Here is a 26334-nt window from a genome sequence, read left to right on the forward strand (position 1 = left end):
AACAGTGCAAACCTCGGTCGATGATACCGACAATCAAAACACTCCGTTGCTTTTAACCACCACACCACGTCATGTTCTCCCCACCAAAGCGGCGCAAGACCAGCGCGACCACTGGTGTCGCTGTGGGCGCGTCGCAGCATTTGGAGCCTCACGAAGGCGCGCGCGCGTCAGGCCCGCCGTCCTTCCAGTCTCCTACAAGGGCAAGCCTGGCGCGGTCCCACCCCGACGTGCTCGAACGCGCGCTCAGCAGATCACCGACACGACGACCGACCAGCAGAGGGAACCAAAATGACCCACCCGAGCAAGCAGAATCAAGAGTCGGGCTCCGTGACCGCAAAGCTCTTCGTCCGTCGCTGAATGCCACTGCGAGCCCCATGAGTCGGCCTAGATTGTCCGGCGCCATGGCGGGCCTGTCTCCCAGCAGGCGCACAAGCGGAATCCAATCATTTACCCAACCCCCGCGCCGGGTATCAAAGAAGATTGGACCTTCAGACTTCTTGTTTGGAACCCCAGTCCGGAGGCAGACGCAGCCGACAGAGCAGGCCCATGCAAACACCCCGGAGGATCAATTGGCGTCGGAGCTAGGCAATGTCACAAGAGAGTTACAGATGGGTACAGGATTGGACGGTGGGTTCATGAACGAAGACCCTCTGGAACCAGACCTCCCACCTACTCCAACCGAACTTGGCCTGGAGAAGGCTCCGGACCGACCCCGGGGACTGCTGAGCAGTAGTCCAAGCATGCGACATGAACGACAAATCAAACGAATTGTGGATCCCATCAAAGGCAGCCCATTGCGGTCCTTGAAGTTTCAAGTGCCTGGAGAGCAAGACCTGGATGCCGCCGAGCCAGCGCTGGACCAAGAGCTTCCCGCAGCTGTGGCCGAGAGACAAAAATCACGCAGGAGCCTCTCTGCTGAATTACGGCAACTCGAAAAAGAGGTTGCCGAGATGGAAAGGTGGGCAAACAAAATCGAGACCGGCAAGGGCCTAGAAGCCGACCCCGAGGGACTAAACAAATTCCTGTACGTGACCGAGTCCTCAAGACGATAACAAAACTGGCTAACTGAACCCCAGCTCAATGATCACCTCGGAGGAAGCCTCACCCACGAGTCTATCTGTCCCTAAGCAACCCCCTGCAACGATATCGTCTGTTCTCTCCACGCTCCTCCCATTCTCTTCCGATGCTCCTGGCCCGACCCGCCCGACTTCACCGCTACCGACCAATCCATTTGCCTTGCAAGATTCCTCTCAAACACGACCATACCTTACAGCTTTTGCGCCACTATCACTCAATGCGCGTACCACCCGGACGGGGTCTTCCAGGAACAAGATCCTCTCTGAAACACATACCTTGACTTTGACCGCACCGTCACCATTTCCAGCGAATCTATATAATGTTGCTGTCGTCTATGCAACGGACCCTGAGGCGCAGTCTGTGACCTCTGTGTCCGTGCCCACGAGCAGCGACAGCAAGAAACGGAGGGTGCCTGAAGTTTTGCGCCGCTGGATAGACCGTCGGCTGGCGAACCCGCTCCTTCAACTCGACGTTTCCACCCTATGTTGGGGAATCAACCGGTACTGGGAAGCATCGGTGGCACGCGCTCGATTATGGGCCCAGCTTGATCACAAATACAATAACGGAACTTCTGTGCGCAGTAGAAAAGACCCGGCACCAGCGACCAAAGATGGAGTCCTCAGCTTCCCTGAACTTCGACAGCTGATCCCACACCTCGAACGCAGTACAATGGTCGTCAAATCCAAATCCGGTCCCCGAGTGCTTCTGTCATACAACTTGACGATCGACGACTGGACCGGGGAGCCGCAGCTACGGCCCGAAATTATTGTCTCTGATACAGGTGCCACTGGTGGCTCGAGCAAGAAGATCAACCAGGAGGCTAAAAAGCTTTTCCATGCTCTCTTGCATGAAAAGGGTGGTTCACCCGTGCCAGGAGTGGAGGGAGCCGTTTATATTGATGCAGTCCTACGAGCGACCGAAGGTGCTTTGGGGGCTTTGTTTGGCAATTCTTGATATCCTTTTCAGCGATCATAGCGTAGGCGCAGGATACGGCGTGTGGTTCTTGTTTTTTGTCTACCTTTGAAGTTTATTGAGCGAATATTGAAGTTCTCGGTCTGAATGTCAACAATCGATTTCCATGTCCACTGTCTAAACCGATTAGCAGCGTAGACTCTTAAGTGATGAGTTTCTGGCTCCCTTGCATATAATGCTAATCAACTATGGGTTTCATCTTCGTCTCTCCGGCCCGGCTGTAAATTCTCGACGGCAGTCTACTTGGGGTCGTTCTACTCCTCAAGTCAGGACAAATTGAGAAAATTGGATGTTTTGCATTTCATGGGATTCTTCCGAGTTCTTTCTTTTAGAGACAAAACAAGGTAGGAAACAAAAAAGGGGGTCGGTCGAGATCGGAGAGAAGGGTTCATTTTAGAGGAGAAGAAGGAAGAAAGGCGCCACGCCATGCCACAGGCCAAATCCTTGATTGATCCTTGCAACCGACCCGATCGTCATCATCAGCAGCAGAGACAGAGGATTAACACGTTTATTTCTTAGCATTGGACTCCTCCTCGGCCTTGGCCTTGGCACGCTTCTCACGCTTGCCCTGGTGGCGGGCCTCAGCGCGGGCGTCACGCAGCCGCCGGTAGGCAGCCTCCTCGCCCTTGGGCATGGAGTCGCGCTTGACCTCGGTGACAGCCTGCTCAACGGCCGGGTTGGTGATGGGCAGGGTGGCGCCGACGCGGGTGGCGAGACCCTCACGCTTGCCGTCGGCCAGAGCGGCCTTGACGGCCTTGACCTCCTCGGCGGACGAGTCGAGCTTCTTGAACTGGCCGCTCTTGCGGGGGAACAGGATCAGGCGGGCCTTGAAGTCCTTCAGGCGGGCGACGTTGGCGACCAGAGACTCCTTGGAGTAGTTGGTGCGGCGGTGGTCAACCGAGATGCCGATGGTGGGAGCGAGCTTCTTGGGGATGCCGGCTTCCTGTGGAACAGTAAGTCACTGCCTCCAAAAAAAAATTATGACAAAAAATATTACCTTCAGCTCAGCCAGGGTGAAACCACGACCGGCACGAACACGGCGGTTGTACTTGACGGTAGGGCATCGCACAACGGGACGCAGCTTGTCGACCGGACGGGGAGCAACGGCAGCCGCCTTAGCGAGACGAGTCTCACGACGACGGTGCTTCCGGCCGGGCTATCGCGAAAAAGTGCCATGTTAGTTGACCAGCCCAGATAAAAAAATTTTCTCCATTCGTTCCAATTCGATTCAATCGCAGTGCGTTTCGGAGAGGATGTGGGATTCGGAAAATCGTACCTGGTCGAAGTGCACGCGCACACGACGCTGCCAGTCCTTGCGGAAGTCTGCACCAAACCAGTCAGCCTTTTCGTTCCTTTTAAAAAATTCCGACGTCTTTGTTGTTCAAATATTGAGACGCAGAGAGCACAGCAGTTGGGATCACTCACGGTTCTTCTGGATTTGGTTGTTGTGCTTGATCGCCTATATTCCCACACACAATCCGTCAGCATTCCATCACCAGCAGTGTTTCAACAAGTCGTCCAGTCGATTCTAATCAAGCCGAAGACCGTTCAAGACATCCATAACAGCAGGGAAACGCACCATTGTGACGGATGGGGATCGAGCCGGGTGGTCGTCGGAGGGTTGCTGGTCAAATCTCCCTTCACGGCAGAAACTGAAGACGCAGTTTTCGTGGGCGAGCACCCACACAGTGCCTCACCGCTTTTCGCTTAGCGAGCCCTAAGTTGGCATTAAACCCAATGTGGAGATCACGTGGGATCACATGACTATACGGACTATAGGAATGGTTTTACTGTGGTTCTAGGAGAAGAAATATGGAATCCACGGAGACAACCCGGCAATACTCGATTCCTATTGTATAGTACAGCCATGCAGAGTGCCTGGCCCGACCAACCTGTCTATCTATGTGCAACAATATTCTCCATGAGAAGCCATGTCGAGTGCGGCAAGCTAAGGCTTAACAATAAATCAAAATGCAAACGCCGAAACCTGTCTTCTCAATTGCGATTCAACACCGCATCCCGCATGCGTTCATCATTCGTGATAATTCCCGAAGGGCATGAAGTCGTAACAGCCAATGTAAAAAAAAAGCGCTAAGTCATCAAGAACGAATTCATATCCAAGGAGGTAGATCTCAGGTTTCAATACCCAGGCCCACCCCGTTGTTCGTCCTGGATCTCTTCATGGCCGCTCCTTTCTCATCAGAGCTGGCCTTGCGCTTGCCAGGGCCGGACTGGTAACGGTCCACACCCGGCTTCTTCACTTGACCAAACAACCTCGTTTGAAGCAGGCTGCTTGTCTTCGGGGCATTAGAACGCATTTGCGGATGCGCCTCTAACCCTTCTTCAGATTCGGAGAGAGAGACGGTGCTGTCGCTATCATAATGCGTCTCATGAGAGGGGCCCATCGGTGTAAGGTAGTGACGCCCCTGGGGAGTGGAGCGAGGGTGATTCGGAGTCACGGGAAGAGAGGATTGGTGATGTTCAGGAACACGATCCGAAGGCGAGCCGACATACTTGCGCTCGCTGTTCATGATCTTGCCAGCGAAAAGAAGTGCAGCAAAGGGATCGGGGTTCTCGCCCCGGCAAATGGTCTGAAGCTCATTCTGCATGCTGGGCGACAGGGAGCCGTAGTTGAAGATTTGGGAAAAGTGCTTGCGGTTGTCTTCAATGCGCCGTTTCAACATCTCGTTCTGCTCGGTGAGTTCCATAGACTTCGCGTTTGCATCGTCAATGGCTCTCTTCGCATGCCGCAGCCTGCGGTCCAGAACGGCGTTGACACCCTCGAGTTCTTGCGACCGTTGGATCGCTGCCAGATAGTCCGCGTTGGGAGCAGACTGCGATTGCTTAGGCGTGATGGGTTCGGTGGGGCGGGAGCGGCTGCGGTACTGGGCGCTCTGCAAGATTTCCACTTCCCGTTTAGCGAGCTGATGCTCCACCTCGGCGCGCTTGACCGCTTCGCTGCTGGCAAAAGAGACGAGGCTGTTTTGCAGCTTGAAGTGCAGCGCGGACATGCGAGCCTCCTGGGCGACGGTGAGGAGATCCTTGGCGATCGTGCGCAATTGGGATTCGCTGGCGTTTTCAATCTCTTCCATGCTGGGCAGGTTCTCCGAGGCACCGTAGGCATCGCACAGAGTCTTGTCCATATCGGCTGGAGTCACCAGCGAAGGGCTCAGGGAGCGCGAGTGAGAGCGAGATTGGCGGAGAGGTGCTCCGGGGATTTGAGTGGAAGGGGGAGGAGTCATGTCGGAGGAAGAGAGCGGCGGCGGTGACGTGAACTTGCTCTTGTCGGACTGCGAGGATTGATCTTTGGCCTTGGCACTCAGGTCTGGCGAAGGCGACAGGGTGGCACGCCGGACGGGCGTCGCAGGAGCGACAATCTCCGCGGGTGCAGCCAGGGAGCTTTGCGAGTTGGGATGCTGGGCCATGATGAAGGCGGTCAAAGTTGGTATCGATATTGGTATCGATAAGATGAGGAGAGATCAACCGTGGGGAATAGATCCTCGCACTGGGTGCTTGTTAGTATCCATGATCCCAAGACAATAATTGGGAGGCGGATGAGCGCATACCGGAGAGAGCAACGAGAGCTTCAGACAGGTGTCGAAAGCGTCAAGACCCAATACGACAGTCTGTGCTAAGATCTCGGCACGACACGATGTAGTAAGGTTTAAGTAATGGAAGACGGGTGGAAGGTGATGGGAGTAAGGGGGGACAGAGTATGTAGTAGGTGGGTGTGCAGAAGATGGAGGAGAGAAGGTTGGATGGTTGGATGGAATGGATAAATGGGGGATAACTATCAGGAACGGGCAACAACTGAGGGGGCTTGGAAGAGGCTGGGAGCGGTCATGGGGACGGCACGTGATGCTCCAGCATGCCCCAATGCGGCGGGGGCTTATGTAATGGGTTGGGCTGGCAACGGCTGGAGTAGGACTAGTCCGACATCATGCTGAACCATTTTCCTTGTTATGGATATCAACTGTGCGATGTTTCAGATGGCTGAATAACTAGGGAGACAGTAGCAGCTGGCAATAAATATGTACTGTGTTTCTCTATAGAGCTATTTGGAGCTATATTGCAGAACTATATATATTGCTTGTTCTTGTCAGATCTATAGTCTTGTATATTGCATAGGCCCCGTCACAGCAGGGGCTTTGTAAGGCGGTCCATTTACCTAGAAGACAGAACCCAAGCTGCGATGACTGCGCAGAAAAGGCTATCGTGGGATCATGCCCGACTGAGCGACTGGGGGTTCTTTGATCTGGAGTGGAACCAATGCTGGCGACATGATCGAATTGACTCTGGATCAGATCGAAGAGAGGGCAGGAGAGATGGAGATATCGTGGCACCAAAGACAGAACTCTACGATCAGGGTGTGACGGGAATAGTGATTGAGAATAGTCAAGTTGTTAGCTGGACAATCAATAGTTAGTTCATGGGCATACAATAACTGGATCGTTGCCTCAGGCAGCATCAACGTAAACAATCACGAACTAGTGACAATGTTTTTTGACCTGCCACACTCTCCACGGACCCCCTACGTCTTCCTTTTGTCTCGCTCTGCGGAGATGTCTCACTCCCTGGCCACCTTCTGATCTTTCCCATCCTGCCAGACCTTGCCTTCTCTCAGCCCTCACTCGGGGCACCTGCTGAACACCGACATGGAGACCCAACCCAAAGCACGCCTCAGTGGCATCCCGCGCCCAGTTTCGAGATTACCTTTGCCTACAGCCTCGTCGATACCGATCAGACCTTCGCCCTCCCGCGAGAGATTGCGAGCCGATCCTGGAATCGATGATCGACGATTACGTCGGCCTTCTCGCGAATCGCTACGATCGAAGACATTACCACGCTATTCGCCAGTCAAGTCTACCGAGAATGCGCTTCCAGAACATAATGAACCTTTCAATGAAGTGGCTGATGAGCTACAATTGGAGACACAGACGTCAGAGGAGGTGGAAAGAACTGCTGACGATGAGGAGGTGGGAACAGCCCAGGAAGATCGAGGTCGACGAGAAGAACGACCGTCGTTGTCGGAGCGGACGATTGGGACTTTGTCAAATATCTCACCGTCTCCAGCATCTGTGAAACGACAGTCGAGCTTTTTCAACGGGGTCAGCCCAATGCGCTCCCCATCGCGGACGCCATCAAATGTGTCCAACTACTCGCAATCGCCTTCCCGCTCATCTTCGGGTCAGCACCACAACGGGAGCGAGACATTTCCGGGACCCGTTTCGAAATTGCGCTTGCCATCCAATTCTCGCGTGTCAACTCCTTCATCTCTTTGGACGAGCGATACTCATGATATCGCGGAAGCAAGCGAAAGCCCTTCTAAATTGAGATTCCCACCAGCAAAGCAGACCGGAACAGATACGGCAGCTTCTGAGATCAGTGCGCCGCTGAGGAAACCTGTGGCTATCCCTGGACGATCGAGTGTATACGGAGGCAATAAGGATGTATCTGCTACCGCTTCACCTGCTCGTTTCATACCAAAAAAGATCACCAAAAAGCCTTCTCAAACCGACATGGGTCCACCGGATCGACCGCTCACCGTACGCAAGACCCGGAAGCCCCAAGCAGACTCGCCATCCACCATGAGGTCGCCTTCTACCGCTTCCAGATATTTTTCCACCGCTTCGAGCATGCCGGAGGAATTGGACCCAGAGCAACAGGCGGAAGCCGAAGCCAGAAAAGCTACCAAATCGTCTAACGCACTACGGGAGAGCATCGCAAAAGCCAAAGCTGCGAAGAAGGCGGCGACGGCAAAGAAGATGAACACTCCCAAGGCCGAGGCTGCTGATCCGTGGGCGAGCACTGATGCCGGGGATCCCTTCAACCAATTAACCAAGGAGTCCAATCCTGGTGTACTCCGAAAACGTGTGGAGACAGCTCGCGCAACCGGTCAGTTGAATATCGCTGCGCTTTCTTTGACTGAGATCCCCAAGGAAGTGCTGGATATGTACAAATTCGATCCGAATGCCTCGTCCAACTGGTTTGAAAATGTCGACCTTTCCAAGTTTATCGCTGCAGACAACGGGTTCACCGAAATCTCGGATGAGACGTTTCCTGACATTGATATGGAGGACTTTGACCCGGAAAGTAATGAGCGGGGTCCGCAGTTTGGAGGCATTGAAACATTAGACCTCCATGGGAACGTTTTGCAGACTCTACCAATGGGTTTGAGAAGATTGCAGCAACTACGCAGTCTTAACCTCTCAAACAATTCTCTGTCCATCGAGAATATCCAAGTTGTTGTGGAGATTCCATCTCTGGTGGACCTGAAGCTGGCAAATAACCAACTACAAGGGCGGTTCCCTTCGGATATTGGCCGACTTCGCAGTCTGGAAACACTGGACTTGCATTGCAACAAGCTGACAGAACTTCCGCATGAACTGGGCGAACTCACATCCTTGAAATCATTGGATGTTGGCGAGAATCAGCTGACATACCTGCCCTTTGAAGAGTTGAGCAAGCTGCCTTTGAAGACGATCAATGCACCAAAGAACAGGTTGGCGGGTACTCTGATTCCAGCTTCAGTGGACCGTCTCGAGACCCTGCAGTCACTCAATATTGCGAACAATTTGGTAGACATCTTTTCTGCGAATGAGATGCTGTCTTGCCCCAGTTTACATAGCCTGTTTATGGGGATCAACCGAATCAAACGCCTGCCGTGCGTGTCATCTTGGCAATCGCTGCTGACTCTTTCGGCAGAAGACAACAAGATTGCTGAGCTCCCGGTGGGCTTTCCAGAGCTCAGAAGCATCAAGACTGTCGATCTTACTGGGAATGACATTTCACGCCTGGACGAGAAGATCGGATTCATGGAGAGCCTCACATCATTCCGCATCGGCAATAACCCACTCCGCGAGCGTAGGCTTTTGAGCATGGACACCGAGCAGCTCAGACAAGACATGCGCAGTCGCTATGAGCCCGACCCTCAAGACACAGATGACGAGGGCTCAGTGGCGACCCAGTTCACACTTGCACCGGAGACCCCGAGTCTTGATAACGGCTGGCGGATCCGGCCTGGCGGCGTCCTTGATAGATCATATTCCGAACTGACAGACCTGGAAACCGAAAAGCTAGAACTGATCGCCTTGGAAGATGTTCGCAGCCTTTACTTGCAGCACAACGATCTACACTGCTTCCCCGTCCCTGCACTTGGAATGCTTGCGAAGGGGTTGATTGAGCTTGACATCTCCCACAATCCTCTGGATAGCCGTGACCTAATTCCTACGACCATCGAACTGCCAAAGTTGCAAACCCTCAATTTGAGTGTCTCCAGATTATCTTCCCTGGAGTCTCTGCTTTCTCGTCTGATCGCGCCATCATTATCCGTCTTGGATATTTCTAACAACCGGCTGACGGGGCCCCTACCACACCTTCGTTCAGTCTTTCCAGCTCTCAAGACCATTCTGGCCTCCGATAACCAGCTCTCTCGCTTAGATTTCGAAGTGGTGCAGGGTCTGCAGGTTCTCGACGTCAGTAACAATGACATTGATTACTTGCCGCCCAAGATTGGTCTGTTGAGCGCTGAACGCTCCCCTCGAAACTGGGGCGACAATGGATCGGCCTTGAGAAGGTTTGAGGTTGCTGGCAATCGGTTCCGCGTGCCTCGTTGGCAGGTGGTTGCCAAGGGCACTGATGCTGTTTTGGAATTTCTGAAAGACCGTATCCCTGCTGGTGATCTCCCTGAATGGGAGGAGAACGTTGCGGCAGCTGATGAATTCTGATTATCTCACATTTTATTTTGGCTTGACGAAGCCAATTGAGCCAGCTCCCCGAGGGGTTGCTATTTGTAAATTATTCTTTCTTTCCCTGTTTGCATATACATAGACAACCCCAAACCGTGTATTTCCTAGATGTTCAACAATGCTTGTATCTCTATATGCATATCTTGTTTGTATTAACGCAACAACCTAGGTCTGTTCATGAGCCATAGCAGAAGAAATTGGCTTGCTGACCTCATCCATGACTTTGAGCCACGTCTTTGACCAGACCGTGAACTTGTCTTCGGCTCCAGCTGATGCATCCCAAGGTGAAACAACCGAGTCCACAGCCTGTGTAGCACATTTCCTAACCTCCTTCAAGTATTCGACCGATCTATCCACATCTGCCTCGTACAAAGCCCCAGCAGCTTCATCCACCTGGTCAGGGATGCGTTGGAGGTTCCGCATCAAAGACTCCAGCTTGGCGATCCTGGGCGCAGAAGATAAAGGCGTGTTGCCGGTATTCTTGAGCCGATTGTTTATAATGGCGGGATAGATCTGTGCAACAGGCTTGAGGAAGCGAATAGTCGCCTTCTTTTGCTCCTGCAACGCGGCAGTATTTCCCTTATCCTCCTCGTCATCCTCCTCCGAATTTTCGTCGTCATCCTTATCGTCCTCATCATCCATAATCCCATCAAAGAAGTCATCACCATCCTCCTCGGGGTCCCAATCTTCAATTTCGTCAACGGCGTCGCGCACAAGATCCCTCCATTGCTCAACGCGGCGGATAACAAACCCCACGACGCCCTTATTTGCGACATTCGTCACCGCGTCGCAGGCATCCCAGGCCCGGCCCGTGGCGACTGTAACGACATTTTTCTCCGACTGGACGAGCTCGCTCTCTTTTTGATTATCACTCTTCTGCCGATCCTTCTTATCCGCGATGCGTTTCACCTCCTGTATCAGAGAAGAGAATTCCACAAGGACCGCTTTCGCCAGAACCAGGATCTCCGAATGGAATGCTTCCGTGTATGCTGTTGGAGTAACGAGGAGCGACGCGGTGACTAGCGAGGGCAGGATGGAGTCGTTCACATCACGGAGGATGCCGCTGACTGCTGAGTGGGTGAATGGGCTTGTGATTGCGAGTAGTGAGAGTTTGGTCACTTGCGCCCTGAGGGCGGAGGACGATGCGGAGAGGAGGGGCAGGCCATCTGCGTCTTTCGGGGTGGACTGGGCGGCCTGCGCGGCTGACTTTGGGGAAAGCGTGTCTTGGAATTGATCTAGGAGGGCAAATGTCGTGCTGAGGATTGTAGAGAGCTGGTGTGACATCTTGGTTGGAGAGGTGCTAGTTGCTGTTCAGGTTTGAGGTGGTTGCGGAGGAGAGAAATTTTGGATGACTACTGATAACCGCCGATTAGGGCTGAGCGGTCACCCGTGTTGGGTGTATATCTTCAGGCCATAACTCGGGGTTTATTGTTACAGATACCCGCCTAGAGCCCAAGCAGAATAACTGCCTACACGCCTGATGACTTGGTAGATTCTTCAATGCTCTCATCGTGTCCCCCACGTAGCTGGTAAATGACCTCAGGCTGGCGGAACTTCAACTGTTTCTCAGCGGATGATTAGTACATATCGAAATCCTCTTCTCTATGCTTTTAAAAAACATTGAATGGAACTTATAATTAACACTCCTCCACCTTTGAAGGCTGCCTTACAGCCTTGAAAGTACGCAGACTGGTGAACTTGTATAGATGCGTCTTACGTAAGGCAAATCCCGCTCCAACAAACAAGACAAACACCTTATTGACCTTTGCTAATCGCGGACAACCTACTCTGCTCATTCATGTCCTGCGATCATGGGCACAAAGACTCGAGCTCCTCCAAAGACTGCCACAGAACCGGCAGTGGCGTCGCGACACTTGCCGGACAAGACCTTCGTGATCGACAATGGCGCGTACACTCTCAAAGCTGGCTATGTCTCTGATCTCCCACCTGCCGAAGATGAAGCCCTCTCCGCCTGCTCGACAATACCAAATGCCCTGGCCAAGACTCGGGATAATCGTGTTGTCATCGGTCCACAGCTATTGACCCATGTCAGCGACTGGAACGAGGTCATGTTCCGCCGCCCGGTGGAGAAGGGATATATTGTGAATTGGGAAGCGCAGAGGGAAATCTGGGAGCAGTCCTTTTTTGAAGAGAAAGCGACGGCGCGGAATAAGAGTTTACGGATAGCCAACCCGGAAGAAACAACCCTCATTCTCACCGAGGCTCCCAATGCCATACCGGTGCTGCAGCGGAACGCAGACGAAATCGTGATGGAAGAATGGGGGTTTGGAGGGTATACAAGGTGCATAGGTAGGGTTCAAAGCTGCTTCGATCGGTGATAGTCTTATACTGATGACAGTCCTTCTCTCCAGGTCCAACCCTTAACGCCTGGAACGAAGTCCACGCTCTCTTCGGAGACTCTGCCACCTCCCAACCCGATGCTGCCCCCTCGCCTGCCGATTGCTTATTGGTAGTCGACTCGGGCTACTCCCATACCACGGTTACTCCAGTATACAAAGGCCAAGCCCTCCAACGTGGAATTCGGAGACTTGATCTGGGTGGTAAACACCTCACGAACTACCTCAAAGAGATCGTGTCGATACGGCAATATAACATGGTGGATGAAACATATATCATGAATGAGGTGAAGGAGGCAGTTTGTTTTGTGAGCAATGATTTTGCCGCGGATATGGAAAAGACCTCGAAAGCTGGCCGGAAGCATCAAGCAGATTCTGACCAGAGTGTGGTGGTGGACTACGTGCTCCCCGACCCAAACGCAGGCAAAAAGGGCTTCATGCGACCCCACGATCCTCTGCTAGAGGTCAAAAAGAAGAAAGGCGCACTTTCTGGTCTTAGTGCTGATGTGCTCTCAGAAGATGTCCTGGTCCTTGGAAATGAACGCTTCGCAGTCCCAGAGATTCTGTTTAACCCGAGTGATATTGGCATGAAACAGGCAGGCATTCCGGATATCATTCTCCAAAGTTTGTCTGTATTGCCCACTGGGTTGCATCCTCCGTTTCTGGCCAACGTGCTGGTTGTCGGTGGCAATTCTCTCACCCCAGGGTTCATGGAGAGATTGTAGGTTCCCCTAGAAAGTATAGTATATATGGACAGTTTGCTTACTTGCTCCATTAGGGAGACCGAACTGCGTCAAGTGGCCTCGGCTGACTGTGTTGTGCGAGTGCGTCGAGCCCAAGAGTGAGTTTATTCCCATCGATTCTTTTTGGAAACACTCTGACTCGCGTCTGAATTAGTCCTATTCGGTCTACATGGCTGGGAGGATCTCGTCTCGCGGCCAACCGAGAAGAACTGGGTCGGGTGGCTATTACTCGCCAGGAATATCAAGAATACGGGTCTGGATGGGCTGGACGAAGGTTTGCTGGCACCATAAGGGTGCCTTCGAGTGTGAACGGAATCGGCTAAATGGGCGTTATGTGCTTTCTGGAAGCATTCGTTACGCATCAATGATACCCTTGTTTTAGATAGTGTTCAATAAAAGTACTTCTAAAGGACTGTTTTCCCAGAGAGGCCCTCTAGTCTGGCCTGATAGACGAATTAGGTAGTTGGCGAGACACCTCGATGACGAAGATATTACCAGCTCTTGCTGTTTTAGAGTTGCAACAGCCATCTATATCCGCGTTGATGCCTCGGTTCTGTAAGTCTAAAGTCCATGGGTTCTACCATTTGATTCTAGGCCCGCTTATCGCAGTCGATGCCCAGCCCATCTACTCCAAGGGCACTGCAGCCCAGTAACTAACTTAGATCACCTTTCTAGCATTCTTTATTGTTATCACTATCCAGCTAGTATTTTGCAGTGACTGATTTTAAGGGTCAAAAAGTTATGTTCGATGGACCCTGACCGATGCCAAAGAGGCTAGGCTGTATTTCATGGGGTTGGATCTCACTTGGATATGCTTCTGGCTAGAAGATCAGCCGCTAGATCCCAAGTTTCCTGCAAGTCAAACTTCGCGGCCTGACAATAGTGACCGCCAACTCCCCCATAGTAGTCTAGCTAAATCTGGATGTAATGTGGTGGTCATATTGGAGTAATTGTGCTCTGCGTATTATGTATAGGGAAGTTCCAGACTACACGAACACAGCACCTTTTGGGGAACATCTTTACTACATCCTTGGATAGCATACTCCAACTCTTGGAATATGGAATGGTTATGCTTCGGGAGGGCCCTTGAAATAAACAAAGATAAGGTGAGAATGCCATGTTCCTACTAATTATCTCACTGAAACGAAGACGTCAAACCGTTTTCACGTCTTGGATGTCCGCATACGCACGAGGAGCAGCGAATTGACAGTGAGAACATCTTAACAGAGTATTCAATTCTTATCAAAAAATGAAATGCTTCGAGCCTGTTCATTGACAGTTGCAGGTATAATCATGTCTGAAACAGCCCGCCGAGAACATTTGCCGTCGAATTCTGCTCGTGCCCTAATTGAACCCCCTTCGCACCAAACCGCAACACAAGGAGACACCAAAATAAACAGGCAATCTGCATCAGTCAATAATAGCGTTTGCCGTGATACGGCAAAACACTCAAATATCGGGACTAGGGTTGGACTGGGAACAATACTGTCATGGATTCTCCCTAAAAGCATACCGCTAGAAAATGGGTGAGTACCAAGCAGAAAGACATGGAAGACACGCTGACCGTGTGAAGGGAATGTATAGGTTGCTACCGACAAGTAAAGTCCAAGAGCTTGGTGATTACTCCATGTGAGCACAAATACTGCCATCTCTGCCTACGGAATATGGTCAAGGTAGCGTTTAAAGACAAGCAATTCTTCCCGGCTCGATGCTGTGGACAGGAAATTCCTAGCAGGCAAATCCTACCGAAGCTGAACTGGTCCTCGAGAAGACTCTACGCCGCCCGAGTGAGTGAACATGCCGTTCCGCCAATTGATCGGTGGTACTGCCCACGGGCTCGATGCGGCCGATGGATTTCTCCAGATCATATTAGATTGAGTGAATCCTCACAGAGATGTCCTTTCTGCCGAACGATGATCTGCTCAACGTGTCGGGGACCGTACCACGAAGCATGGGAATGCTCCGATGACATCGAGCTACAGGGAGTGATGAATTTGGCGTGTAATAGTCAATGGCAGAGGTGCTATCGGTGCCATACGATGATCGAGAAGATGTCAGGGTGCCATCATATGAAATGCACCTGTGGTGCACAGTTTTGGTATTTGACACTTTCTGACACCCGGGCGAATGCTAACAGAGCCCAGTTACAAGTGTGGTGCGCAATACAAGACGTGCCTGTGCGACGATAACGATGACAACAGACTAGCGGCCGATGGAGACGTTGATATCCCGGCTGTATTAGCGGCAATGAACGAGGCTGAGAGACAGGAGGAGAATGAGATGGCTGAGCAGCAGCAGATGGAAATTGGTTATGACTATCGCCGGATGACAGAAATAATACTGCAGCAATATAGAGGACAACGACAGGTGGGCGAAGTAAGGAACTCCGAGGATATCATAGGAGCATTGATTCTGACATCTGTAAGCTGCAGAGAACGATTGGGATTGGAAGACGAGTAACTGGCTAAAGTGAACGAATCAGGACTGCAGGCTGAGAATAATGTAATGGCAGATGTAAGAAAGGGGTCTCGTTATAATGGGGTCTTTCGGTAACAAGATAATTCTCGTATATTCACTGCATCAAGTATGGTCTAAGTTAACATATAGAGATGGATATGAAACAGGTCGATCAGTAGTCATAGAAGCCCTTGCCAGACTTCTTACCCATCCAGCCGGCGTCCACCATTCTCCGCAACAGACCAGCGGGCCTGTACTTGCTGTCCCCAGTCTCCTGGTGAAGGACATTCATGATAGCCAGGCAGGTATCGAGACCAATGAAATCGGCCAGGGTCAAGGGACCCATGGGGACATTAGTGCCATTCTTCATGATATTATCGATATCCTCACGACCTCCAACGCCCGTCTCCAAACAGATCACCGCCTCATTGATGTACGGCATGAGAATGCGATTCGCCAGGAAACCGGGCGAGTCAGCCGAGACCGAAGCGACCTTGCCCATGCGCTGCACAAAGGCAATTGCCGTGTCCATCGTTTCCTGCGAGGTCTGCAGACCTCGGATAATCTCTACACCCTTTTGAACTGGAACGGGATTCATGAAGTGGGTCGAGATCACCCGCGAGGGAGCTTGCAGGTCCGTAGGGTTGGTGGTGGTGGCGGCTGCAATCTTGGTGATGGAGATGGACGAGGTGTTGGTAGCGAGAATTGCATGCTTGGGCGCGATCTGTGCGAGCTTGGCGAAGATGCTGGATTTGAGGTCGGGAATCTCAGGCACAGCTTCAATGACGAAGTCGACCGAAGAGAGGTCGTCTATTTTGACGGTGGGTAGGAGGAGGCCGCGCGCTGCGTCGGCAGCTTCGCGGGTGAGCCTCTGCTTGGAGACATCCTTCTCGAGGAGTTTATCTAGAATGCGTTAATTACAGTCTTGGGTGCAATTGACCGAGGCACATACCGGCAAACTTGAGACCCTTATCCAATGAAGCTTGCGAGCTATCGACCAGAGTAACCGGCACCTGAGCCTTCTGGGCAGCAACCAGAGCAATACCCAGGCCCTGTGAATCGTTAGAAAATCTCCGACATTTAGAGAGACTGTTGACGAACCATCTGTCCCGCACCGATCACACCCAGCGACTTGACCTCGGCAGCGCATGTTGCGGAAGTAGAGCTGAAGCTGCGGGCCACCGCGGCGCCATTGCGAGCGACTGAACGAATGGAAGTAGCGAACATGGCGGCAACAATCTAGGAATAAGAAGGAAAAGAGAAAGTGTACAGGACAAGAACGTTGAGTTGACAGCAACATTCACATGCCCGCGGTTAAGCTCGGTCACTTTCGGCGATTACGTCAGTCAGTCCATCCTGCGCACTTGGCCGCTGTTCCCCGCCCGAGACTCAACGCGTCGCGGACGCGCTTTAATGGACAGAATAATGAGTGCGTGAATGAGTGAGTTAGAACACGCCCATCATCCACCCACCCACCATGGATCAAGAGGTAGGCGCCGTGGGCCATGATGTCCAGGTCGTCGATCCTGACGTGCGCGGCTATGTGTATAGCCTAGTCACGGCCGTGAGTGTGTTCCTGAGAGTCCCGCGAGTGCTGGTTGCTAATACGTGGGGTAGCTGGGAGGATTCAATGGCGAAGATGCCGACAAATACGTCCTGGGAGACGACGCATTAGCATGTCTGCGCGACATCAAGCGGTGGCTGAAGCTGTACGACGAAAAGAACAACCGCATGGACGTGGTTCGATGTCTCGGCGAAGCCAACCTGGTGAACGGGGACATCCTGCCAATTCTGTCGGTGTGGTGGGCAAATGGACAGAAGAGCAAGCATATGACTCGGATTGCACTGGCATGCTGTAAGCATTCTCTGATATACGAAAGATTCGACCGCTAACTCGAGCAGTGGAGCTCCTCGTCCCCTTGACCTGGCCGGTCGAATTTCACAACCAGATGACCGTCAATCACCACCGCCACACACCATATTTGCAGCAGGTGCAAGTGCAGTACAAACGAGGTCTTCTCAAATATGGCGGATCGAGTCTTCTGCGCGCCGTGATTCGGATTGCTCTTCCCAGCATGGCGATAGCCCGATCAGAACGAACAAGCCGAGACGAAGGAATCCTGAAATTGATGCTCTACCTTCTACGGAATGTCGCCATTATATCTCCCAATACACGGCTTGCAGCAGAGGGTGACGAGGAGGAGACATCCCGATCATCCACCATCAATGCTTTCCAGGACCAGGACGCGTTTGCTCTGCTTCTGACCATGTGCTCCAATGTTGGAGATGATTTCAACTTGCAGGATGTTGTTCTGCTGGAAGTGCTTTTCCACCTGGTTAAAGGTGTCAACGTGGAGAAATTGTTCATGCACGAGGATCAGAGAAAGGTAAAACGGTCAGAGGAACTCGGCGATCTCCTGCGCAAAGAATCACAGGTACGACGAGAATACGCAAAGAACGCCCCAACACGGCATGGACGATTCGGCACAATGATTTGGGTCAAGCGAGATGAAGGGAAGGTGTCCACGGTCTCCGGGCAAGATGTTCTTCGGGACAACCAAACAACCCTGAACAAAATGGACCAGAGCAAGAAGTGGAACAAGCCTCGACCACGTCGGAGACAAGAAGATACGGCACCAACCAATAATTTCAACATGCCAACGCATCTCACGTCTCTAGCCTCGAAGAACCTGAGGACATTTGTGGAGGAATTCCTGGATTCGGGGTTCAACCCTTTGTTCACTCATGTACGAAAAGCAATTGAGCGCGAAGCGGAGCGTGTCCTTGAGACCAACTCGCGCCAGTTCTTTTATACGGTTGCCTGGTTCCTCGAAGCAGAGCGTATGCGACGCGCCCGCCAACAAAGACAGCATACGCAAAGCGAGGATTCTGCCAAACAGACAGAGCCTGACAGCTATGGTCTTGTTGCCGGCGTACTCAACCAGGAGACCTTCATTACTCTGAACCGGGCGATGCAGAGCAGTTTCGACAACAAGGAATGGGAAGATCTCAACGCACAGATGCGCTGCTTCACGCAGATTCTATTGACGGTCCAGGAAATGGCCGTTTCGCCCCTCGAAGAAGACCATGAGATTGCCGAGAATATTCAAAATCGAATTTTCTACGAAGAGACGACCCATGACCGGATCCTGGCTATCGTGCGCGGGTACAAAGACCAGGGATTTGGATACCTGGATGCATGCACCGAGCTTGCACATGTCTTTCTGCGAATGCTGGAACGCTATTCCAAAGAAAATACCGATATGCAAGTGCGGTCACGTCGAAAGGCTACACGCAAGAAGAAGGCCGATAAAACCGCGGAAGAGGGCGGCATGGAAAATGATGACGAGGGTGCCTCTGAAGATGAAGACATGGAGGACGCGGCCCAAGTTATCAAAGAGCGCGCTTTCGATTTCAAGCGCTTCGCCGCGAAGTTTTGCAACCAGAAATGCGTGGATACGTTTGTCGCGTTCACTACATATTACCGGGAGTTGAGCTCAGAGCAGCTCAAGCGTGCCCATCGCTACTTCTATCGCACTGCATTCAAACAGGAGATGAGTGTCCTGTTGTTTCGACTAGACATTATCAATCTATTCTACAGGATGATCAAGGGTCCCGGGGGGATGGATTCCAGCAAACCGATTTTCAAAGAATGGGAGGAGCTGGTCCAGCAGCTCCTGCGACGACTAACCAAGAGACTGGATCAACGTCCTGCTTTGATCACCGAGTTGCTTTTCAGTAAGATCAACGCCACTGCCTATTACCTAGAGTACGGCCACGAACGACAGACTTTGTCTACTGCCAAACGCCCACCCGCAGAGCTTGAGATCACTTCCAAGGAGGCCACTACAAAAGAAGCCAAACTGGGCCTTGTTGTTGGTGCCCTTGTGCTCGACGGACGGGCTGATTTGGTTAAATGGGTGGTTGACGTTCTTGGCTCGGCGGCATCGGAGAGAGAGGCTTGGGAAGCCCAAGAAGAAGCCAAGAGGGCAGAATCTTCCGAGGCGATCAGTATTCCCCATCCGATGATTCGTAAGTTCATCTATCTTTTCTGTCGCTGAAGATGATCTCTAACTCTCCAGCAGCCGTCAAAACCCGAGATGATTTCTGCAAGAACGCCATGTTCGCAAATGCGAAGCTTCGTCTTCTCATGACTGTAGTCGGGTTTGAACGACTCGGCGTGGAAGATGTGCCCGGTGCTTCCTGGGTCGTTCCTTCGGCCATGACAGCCACGGATCTGCACGAAATTATTTCCGGGGTGAACAAGGCTCTGGTGAGCCCAGTATCAGAAGAAAACGATCCTCGTGAGCAGCTTCGCCGCAAGCCCACTGGAAGCGCGCGTGATAGTTTGACGCTGCAGTCAAATGTCAATGTCAATTTTGGGTCAGAATCTGAAGGCGAAGACGAAGTTCCGGATGGTTTCTTATTCCCTCCGAACCCGCGATCCAAGTCCAATGCGCTCGACGAATTGAAGAAGAAGCGCAAGAAGAAGCGAAAGAGTGACGCCGAAGAGGAACCCCTAGACGATGAGATTCTGGAGGAGCGTCGTCAGGCTCGTCTTACGAATACCCTGGCCCGCCAGGCAAAGATCAAGAGCGATCTGTTCATTCATGCCAGTGACGAGGAAAGCGATGAGGAGGCCGATAAGGAGTTCTTCCGCCTGGAAGCCGAGCGGCGCAAGAAGCAGGCCGAAAATGTCAAAAAGGCTATGCTTACCGGGGAGATGGAAGCCGCTCAAGGCAAGAAGAAAGTCTCACGCAAACGAAAGAGCGAGACTGGCGCTGCAGAAGCCAAACGAGCGCGTCGCAAGTCCGCTGAAAGTGATGTCGATAGCGATGGAGATGACGATATTCTGATGGCGGATTTGGATGACCAGTCGCCTCGCTCGCAGCAAGAAGTCTCTACTAGCCATGGAGCTCTGGACGAGGACACCCCTCTTACATCGGCCGAGGACGATCTCTACTTCGACGATGATCTCGCTTTCAGCCGAGATAAACCCGTCAGCGCGGCCATGGATGTTGACGACGACGACGAAGATACCCCGGTGGTTCCGTCACGGCGGCGGATGCGAGGAGGATTTGTTCTTGAGAGCGATTCGGACTGAGTTGATTATTATTTGTGATGACTGATGAGGCGTTGATTGGGATTCTGTAGAACACATCCAGGGATAATTGACTACCTCTCAATTGCATCATTGGCAGTGCCCTACTCAAGGAGTATAGAGTTACTAGTTCCATTTCTTCACGGTGAGTCAGATCAAGTGGGGGGACGTGCCGAATTGTATAAAACCCACTCGGACCGACTCTTCTTCGATCTTCCCAGAAATCCTCTTATCGGCCATCATGGCTCTCAAGTTCGTCACGCTTGACGTGTTCACTTCTCAGCCATACAAGGGGAATCCCTTGGGGGTTGTCTTTCTAGATGCCTCGGTCCCGGTGGACCAGAGCCAGAAACTAGCCCTCGCGCAGGAGTTCAACCTCTCGGAAACCATCTTCGTGCACCCGGTCAACAGCGCCGAAAAGCACAAGCGCACCATTGATATTTTCACGACTATCTGCGAGATCCCCTTCGCAGGCCACCCGACGATCGGCGCAGCTTCGTGGTTCCTATGCCATGCGGAGGGCGGGGTGAGCATCCTGGGCACCAAGTCCGGCGACATCCCGATTTCCATCTCGGATGCTGCAAGCAAAGCCGTGTCTGCACAGATTGCACACAACACGCACATCCACGCATCCCGACTCCCGCTAAACGACCTGCTGCGGCTGCACCCGACCGTGGCGCCGTTCTTCCCGAATCCCGAGACCACATTCCCGGTCTTCTCCATCGTGAACGGCATGAGCCAGGTCTTCATTGAACTGCCTTCGCTTGCGGCTTTGTCCGTCGTGACTTCCGCAACGGGAGGCGAGCTGTTCGACTCCTCGGAGAGGGGGAACTACCTCGACGCCGGGTGGACGTCGGGTCTTATTTGTGTGTATTTCTTTGTTCGTGATGTCGAGGACGACGTTACCAAGCAAAGGGTCATTCGCACCCGCATGATGCTGGGGAGTCTGGAGGATCCGGCGACGGGTAGCTCGGCGAGTGGTCTCGCAGCGTACCTGACCCTTACGGAGGGCCAGCCGGGCCAAAAGTATAAGTATCACTGTGTGCAGGGGGTGGAGATGGGACGGCGCAGTGATATTGGGGTTGACGTTACGCTGAACAGTGAGAAGCGGATTGAAGAGGTGGTACTCAAGGGGACTGCGGTCAGGGTGTCGGAGGGGACTATCACGGTGCCTGAAGCTTGATGCGGTAAATGAGATTATTATTTGACAGATGTATTACTGCGACCTATTCTGAACAGCATATTCGGAAGACTCGACATGCTTTGAAATGCTTGAGGGGTTGAAGGAGATGTATAGCCCATCTCGAATCTTTTAGAAATGTTGCGTATCTTGCTCAAAGCTTCCGCTGTTGGACCAACTCCCTCAGAACTTTGATAGTACCCTCAACCGCCATCTGGCTCATATTCTTCTCCTTCTCATGAAGTGCTGCCAATTCCTCCTTCGAGACACCGGGATGTCTCCATTCAAAGATATACGTCATGAACAACTCGCCGCCCGCGCCTTCACTGATAACGTTGCTGACTCGGCTTCCATCGGGCTGGGCAAATTCCACGCGACAGTCTTCAAAGGCCGTGACAGTTTCCTGGACTCTCCGCTGGGTTTCGCGGAAAAGCACTTCGCGCACCGTGACGGGATTTCCGGTCGCTGGATCGAGCGATTCACTCACGACTTTGGTGGATTGAATAGCGGCCGGGACAAATGTTTCAGCAGAGCGGATCTTGAGGAGCAGTCCGGCCCAGATCTGCTTGCGCGTGAGGACGGGGGCGGCCCCGGAAGGGTTGATCGGGGCCGTGAAAGCGATGTTGTTGGCGGAAGACATGGCTTCGTTGCAACTCGATAGTTATTTCTTGCGATTTACGCTGTAAAGATGTGGACTCGTCACGCGTTTAAATATGTTTCTCGCACCGCGATGATGTCTTGAAAGAGTACAAAGCTCGGAGTGGTGTGAGGGCCGATTTTGGAGCTTACAAACCTCGGCGGACGATGACGCCGAGCATTAGACATGCCATCATCTATCCGGTGTGGGGCGATCCGTGCCTTTCTCTCGGCAATATCATTCTTCCTTTTTCCGGTACATGATATCCGTCCTCACCGTGTACTTGACACCCCGAAAGACATCGTCGCCGGCATGAAACAAGTTGCGCTGCTGGAAAATGAGGAGTGACCCTGTCTTGGGGAAGACTCGCACGGCGTCTGTCGCGGAGAATCCGTCCGTGAACGATGTTGCTCCGCCAAGGAGTTTCTCGTCCGCGGCAGAAGAAGAATCCCTGCCACCACCCGGTTCTTCGCTTGCACCATCCCCAACGTCCCTCAGATCAATCCCCCCGGCCTGGGCAAACAACCCATTCTTCTTCTCAGCAGCCTCGATATGCGGCCGCAATTCCTCCATATCCTGCTCCCCCTCACCATTTAGGTACAGATGGACCGTGTAAAACGATCTCTGCGACCCATCAGGCGTAACATAGCACCCGTCCCAGTGCGGACGGAAATAGTCCCCGCCCTCATACCTCAAGAAGCGAATGCGCTCGTTCAACCCGCTAAGCTGGTATACCTCTCTGCGTTTTGCAGGTCCTAGACCCGTGATGTGGGGTTGGCTGTCGATCTCGACGATGCGACACTCGCGTAAAAACGGCATCAGACGGTCTAGCAATCGCGACGCCATCTCGGGCGAGTCCCAGATGATGCGACCGCTCTTGCGCGTATCGACGGACATGACTTGGCGTCCATTTCCGGCATTAACCATTGCCTGCTCCCATGTCGCTGCAGATGTGGGGTTGCCTGGGACTGTGGAAGCTTCCGCGAGGCGAAGAAGCTCTTTGCATTCGGATTCGGTCATGAAGTTGTCCACGATGGCAGCAAAATAACCTTTATACGCAGGAATTGGCGGTGTGGTGGCCATGAAATCGACCTGGCGGAGCGATGCATCTGCGGGTTTCCCCCTTAAGAAGTTGTCTGGGATGGCCGAGGAAGTCATTGTGCTGGGTGTAGATACTGGATAGGTTGAGATGCCAGAGTATTGAGTATTGCAGAGAGGTGGACAGAGGCAGAAGGCGGCGATGGTGACTCACGTGTTTGTTTATCAGGCAACGATGAGGCTGAGACCAGCTACCTTCCTCTTTGGTCTTGATCTAGTATACAACGTCTGCCTGTACATAGTATTAATTATTACTCTACTTCCAATCGTTAATCGAATCTATCGAGAATTCCATATCTCTATCCTTTTCGCAATGGTTACGCACTTCCATCTATAAACCTGGTAAACAAATCCGCCATATAAAGATTCACCGTAGTCATAATCAAGCAGCTCCTAAACGACACACCGAGGGCAAAGGAGATCTTGCTCCCGGTAAGCTCGACGTGAGACTAGTATTGTTGAGAATGATCAGATCCTTTGTTGTAGATTCATTATTAACAACGCAAGTTGCGAACATCCAATTAAGATCAATATTGCTACATGAAATAGGGCGTTGGGCGCAGGGTCCATGGCCACCTAACCATCTCTGGTCTTAGAGTAACACAACACGGTCATACTCATGTCGAACTAAAGTCAACCGGGCCTGCTCAGTAGCCTTGCGGATTGACTTTGAGGTTTGAGGCAGCAGTTCCAGTGTCTGTAGCAGAATTGACTGAAGATCCTTACAGATCCCTTGTTCGAGATTGCTGCTATCCACATCACGTTCAATACCTTTCCACAGCAGCTGCACTCCCGCCACGACGTGGTGAGGATAGGGGTCAATGGCGATAAGAGGAAATGTGCGGTTACTGCTTTGTGCTTCTCCATGTCGCTGTGCTATGGTGAATTGATTGCTCAGTCCAAATTTCAGGCAGTTCATTAGACTGCCCTCCGCTTCGGACCTTATACTGGTCATGCGGTCCAGGATATCATTGCGTCTTGCAATTTCAATGGCGTCGATAATTATTAAGATGCACAGATTATGATGCAGCATGAGTTCATCTGAAAGTTGTTGGGCTCAATTAGTCTCACCAGCTGCTGTTTGACGGAATCCAAGAACTTACACCAGCGAAGCTTCGTATGCTGACCCAAAAATTGGAGACGTCGTTCACACATTGCCAACAGAGGCCGATATGTAAAGTTGAACTGATTGATCGTGTCGACCGCACAGGTATATGCATGTTGCACAGCCTTCTCCTCATGACCTTCCCTCAGAGCCTCCTTGAGAATCGCTCCAACCTTCCACAGACGGAGTTTGAAAGCTTGTGCAGCCGCGATGATCTGATTTGCAGTCTCTTCTGTAACCATAACTCCATGGGAACGCCAGTTCTCCGATTGGTCGTGAAAAATGTCGGTACATGTTTTGACCATTCGCCAAGATGCTTCCAGCTCCCACCCTAGGAGTCCAGATGAAAGTTGCGACTTGGTGTTGAGTGTAAGAGATGATGACGTTTCAAATGTCAGGGCGGCCCAGTATATCATATTTTCCATGGTCATGAAGTCTGTTCGCATTCGATCTGGAGACGAAACCACCGCTGCTTGGTCGGACAGAAGCGAGACTTTGGAGCCATTGAACTCCAAGCTTCTTTGCCGAGCCCGAAGGTATTGAACTTGCTGCAAGGCGGCCTGAACACAAACCTGAGCTGGAATGCCGTTTTCCTCTTCGTCCTCTGATATACCGACAGGTACCGGTACCATAGAAAACAGATACAAACTCAACATCGATCGATAGCAGGGTCGATTCATGGCTTTGGGTAACTCCCTCCGCAGGTCGCGCCAGAGGCTATGAATTAGCTGTGTCTGCGCCTCTTTGTGGAAAGATGAGTCGAATGTAAGAGGTAGCCATCGAGCAGAAAAGGTTTTTATAGCTTGGTTTAAAGTGTGGTCAATTTGCCGCTCTTTCTCAATCTCTGCCTGTGTGAGACGCTGGCTGCTCGGCCCCTGTGAGCCTTGAGTCTCCAAATCAATCATCAATTGATCGAATTGCCGGCAGAGAGAGGAAATGCTAACAGCCAACGAGAGCGTGGGATGTTCCCTAGGACTGTCTTCTAAGCACCCATGCTCGCCAAAGCTAGAAAATTTCGGGTTAGTCTCTTCAGCATGGACCGTCTTAATTGACTTACGCGAATGGGCAACTGTAGTTCCCCAGCCACGAGCCAAACACAGCCTCGAAGCCATCTTCGTACATCGTTTGTAGCCAATCCGCTACATCTGTGCTCAAAATTGGCATTCGCCTGGATGTCAGAGAAGTCTCATGGAAGTCGTGACTATCCGCTTGCTGGTCAGATCTAGGGGATGGTGTAATTAGTGACTGTAGGTTCAAGTCCAACGAACAAATTACCTGGAATCAGAGATGTGAATTGGGCTTGGCTGCTTTGGGCTCAAGCTGAGATCAATCACTTGGCCAGCTGAGCGAGTTGAGGGAGGCGACGAGACTTCGTTCCAACGCTCCGATGGGTCTTCTGAACCAGGGGGGATTCTTCTCATCCACTACCCAGTTCTCCACATTAGAACTCTCAATATGTAACGAGCTGATTCCCAAGAGCTTACATCAAAACTGCAACGTAGACCGCGGCTTGCACATCGGGTGCAGGTAGCCAGACCCCTGGCAGACCGGCGAAGGGCATCGCATGAGACGCGAGACTTGCGACAGGCATCACAACTGGAAAACTGTTTTCGGCGGTACCTCCCATCGGTATGCATGGCGATAAGGCCGTCGATGGAAGAAGACGTTGTCTGGATGAGATTTGGGGCGGCCAGGATCAACACCATTGTGGGTCGGGTCCACCCCCGCACGGAGAATCAATCTCCTTCGATCCTTCTGCATAATATTAACACTGCTAGGAGAAAATTCCGGGGAAGGAGCGGGGCATGTGAAGCTCAGGCCTTGTTCTTCGGGTTGCCTAACCAGGATGAGCAAACACG

General features: G+C 52.1%; 12 protein-coding genes across 12 annotated transcripts; 5 read left to right on the forward strand and 7 right to left on the reverse strand.

Annotated features, from left to right (window-relative positions):
- Positions 1 to 71: 71 nt before the first annotated feature.
- Positions 72 to 2031, forward strand: N7474_010584 (uncharacterized protein; the record flags this gene model as incomplete). The annotated part of the gene is made up of 2 exons (XM_057201994.1): positions 72 to 1024; positions 1077 to 2031. 2 exons carry the CDS (start codon positions 72 to 74, stop codon positions 2029 to 2031), a joined length of 1908 nt encoding a protein of 635 aa, XP_057048265.1.
- A 526-nt stretch (positions 2032 to 2557) lies between these two features.
- N7474_010585 (60S ribosomal protein eL13) lies at positions 2558 to 3631 on the reverse strand (the record flags this gene model as incomplete). The annotated part of the gene is made up of 5 exons (XM_057201995.1): positions 2558 to 2992; positions 3047 to 3205; positions 3326 to 3372; positions 3475 to 3508; positions 3629 to 3631. The coding sequence occupies 5 exons, from the start codon at positions 3629 to 3631 to the stop codon at positions 2558 to 2560; spliced, it is 678 nt and encodes a 225-aa protein (XP_057048266.1).
- A 550-nt stretch (positions 3632 to 4181) lies between these two features.
- On the reverse strand, positions 4182 to 5474 carry N7474_010586 (uncharacterized protein; the record flags this gene model as incomplete). Its single annotated transcript, XM_057201996.1, has 1 exon — positions 4182 to 5474. One exon carries the CDS (start codon positions 5472 to 5474, stop codon positions 4182 to 4184), a length of 1293 nt encoding a protein of 430 aa, XP_057048267.1.
- Positions 5475 to 6704: 1230 nt separating this feature from the next.
- Positions 6705 to 9776, forward strand: N7474_010587 (uncharacterized protein; the record flags this gene model as incomplete). Its single annotated transcript, XM_057201997.1, has 1 exon — positions 6705 to 9776. One exon carries the CDS (start codon positions 6705 to 6707, stop codon positions 9774 to 9776), a length of 3072 nt encoding a protein of 1023 aa, XP_057048268.1.
- A 186-nt stretch (positions 9777 to 9962) lies between these two features.
- On the reverse strand, positions 9963 to 11081 carry N7474_010588 (uncharacterized protein; the record flags this gene model as incomplete). The annotated part of the gene is made up of 1 exon (XM_057201998.1): positions 9963 to 11081. One exon carries the CDS (start codon positions 11079 to 11081, stop codon positions 9963 to 9965), a length of 1119 nt encoding a protein of 372 aa, XP_057048269.1.
- Positions 11082 to 11608: 527 nt separating this feature from the next.
- arp6 (actin family protein) lies at positions 11609 to 13220 on the forward strand (the record flags this gene model as incomplete). Its single annotated transcript, XM_057201999.1, has 4 exons — positions 11609 to 12107; positions 12170 to 12875; positions 12933 to 12995; positions 13052 to 13220. The coding sequence occupies 4 exons, from the start codon at positions 11609 to 11611 to the stop codon at positions 13218 to 13220; spliced, it is 1437 nt and encodes a 478-aa protein (XP_057048270.1).
- A 2306-nt stretch (positions 13221 to 15526) lies between these two features.
- On the reverse strand, positions 15527 to 16581 carry N7474_010590 (3-hydroxyacyl-CoA dehydrogenase family protein; the record flags this gene model as incomplete). Its single annotated transcript, XM_057202000.1, has 3 exons — positions 15527 to 16257; positions 16307 to 16406; positions 16456 to 16581. 3 exons carry the CDS (start codon positions 16579 to 16581, stop codon positions 15527 to 15529), a joined length of 957 nt encoding a protein of 318 aa, XP_057048271.1.
- Positions 16582 to 16831: 250 nt separating this feature from the next.
- Positions 16832 to 20458, forward strand: tof1 (putative DNA repair protein (Tof1); the record flags this gene model as incomplete). Its single annotated transcript, XM_057202001.1, has 4 exons — positions 16832 to 16918; positions 16972 to 17209; positions 17257 to 19386; positions 19437 to 20458. 4 exons carry the CDS (start codon positions 16832 to 16834, stop codon positions 20456 to 20458), a joined length of 3477 nt encoding a protein of 1158 aa, XP_057048272.1.
- Positions 20459 to 20696: 238 nt separating this feature from the next.
- On the forward strand, positions 20697 to 21638 carry N7474_010592 (PhzF family phenazine biosynthesis protein; the record flags this gene model as incomplete). The annotated part of the gene is made up of 1 exon (XM_057202002.1): positions 20697 to 21638. One exon carries the CDS (start codon positions 20697 to 20699, stop codon positions 21636 to 21638), a length of 942 nt encoding a protein of 313 aa, XP_057048273.1.
- A 151-nt stretch (positions 21639 to 21789) lies between these two features.
- Positions 21790 to 22275, reverse strand: N7474_010593 (SRPBCC family protein; the record flags this gene model as incomplete). The annotated part of the gene is made up of 1 exon (XM_057202003.1): positions 21790 to 22275. One exon carries the CDS (start codon positions 22273 to 22275, stop codon positions 21790 to 21792), a length of 486 nt encoding a protein of 161 aa, XP_057048274.1.
- Positions 22276 to 22509: 234 nt separating this feature from the next.
- On the reverse strand, positions 22510 to 23430 carry N7474_010594 (uncharacterized protein; the record flags this gene model as incomplete). Its single annotated transcript, XM_057202004.1, has 1 exon — positions 22510 to 23430. The coding sequence occupies one exon, from the start codon at positions 23428 to 23430 to the stop codon at positions 22510 to 22512; it is 921 nt and encodes a 306-aa protein (XP_057048275.1).
- A 532-nt stretch (positions 23431 to 23962) lies between these two features.
- Positions 23963 to 26181, reverse strand: N7474_010595 (Zn(II)2Cys6 transcription factor domain-containing protein; the record flags this gene model as incomplete). The annotated part of the gene is made up of 5 exons (XM_057202005.1): positions 23963 to 24411; positions 24474 to 25480; positions 25533 to 25697; positions 25751 to 25899; positions 25960 to 26181. The coding sequence occupies 5 exons, from the start codon at positions 26179 to 26181 to the stop codon at positions 23963 to 23965; spliced, it is 1992 nt and encodes a 663-aa protein (XP_057048276.1).
- Between the last annotated feature and the right edge of the window lie 153 nt (positions 26182 to 26334).

Source organism: Penicillium riverlandense, assembly GCF_028828495.1.
Source record: "Penicillium riverlandense strain IBT 135883 chromosome Unknown utg000009l_segment0_segment0, whole genome shotgun sequence".
Lineage (NCBI taxonomy): Eukaryota > Fungi > Ascomycota > Eurotiomycetes > Eurotiales > Aspergillaceae > Penicillium > Penicillium riverlandense.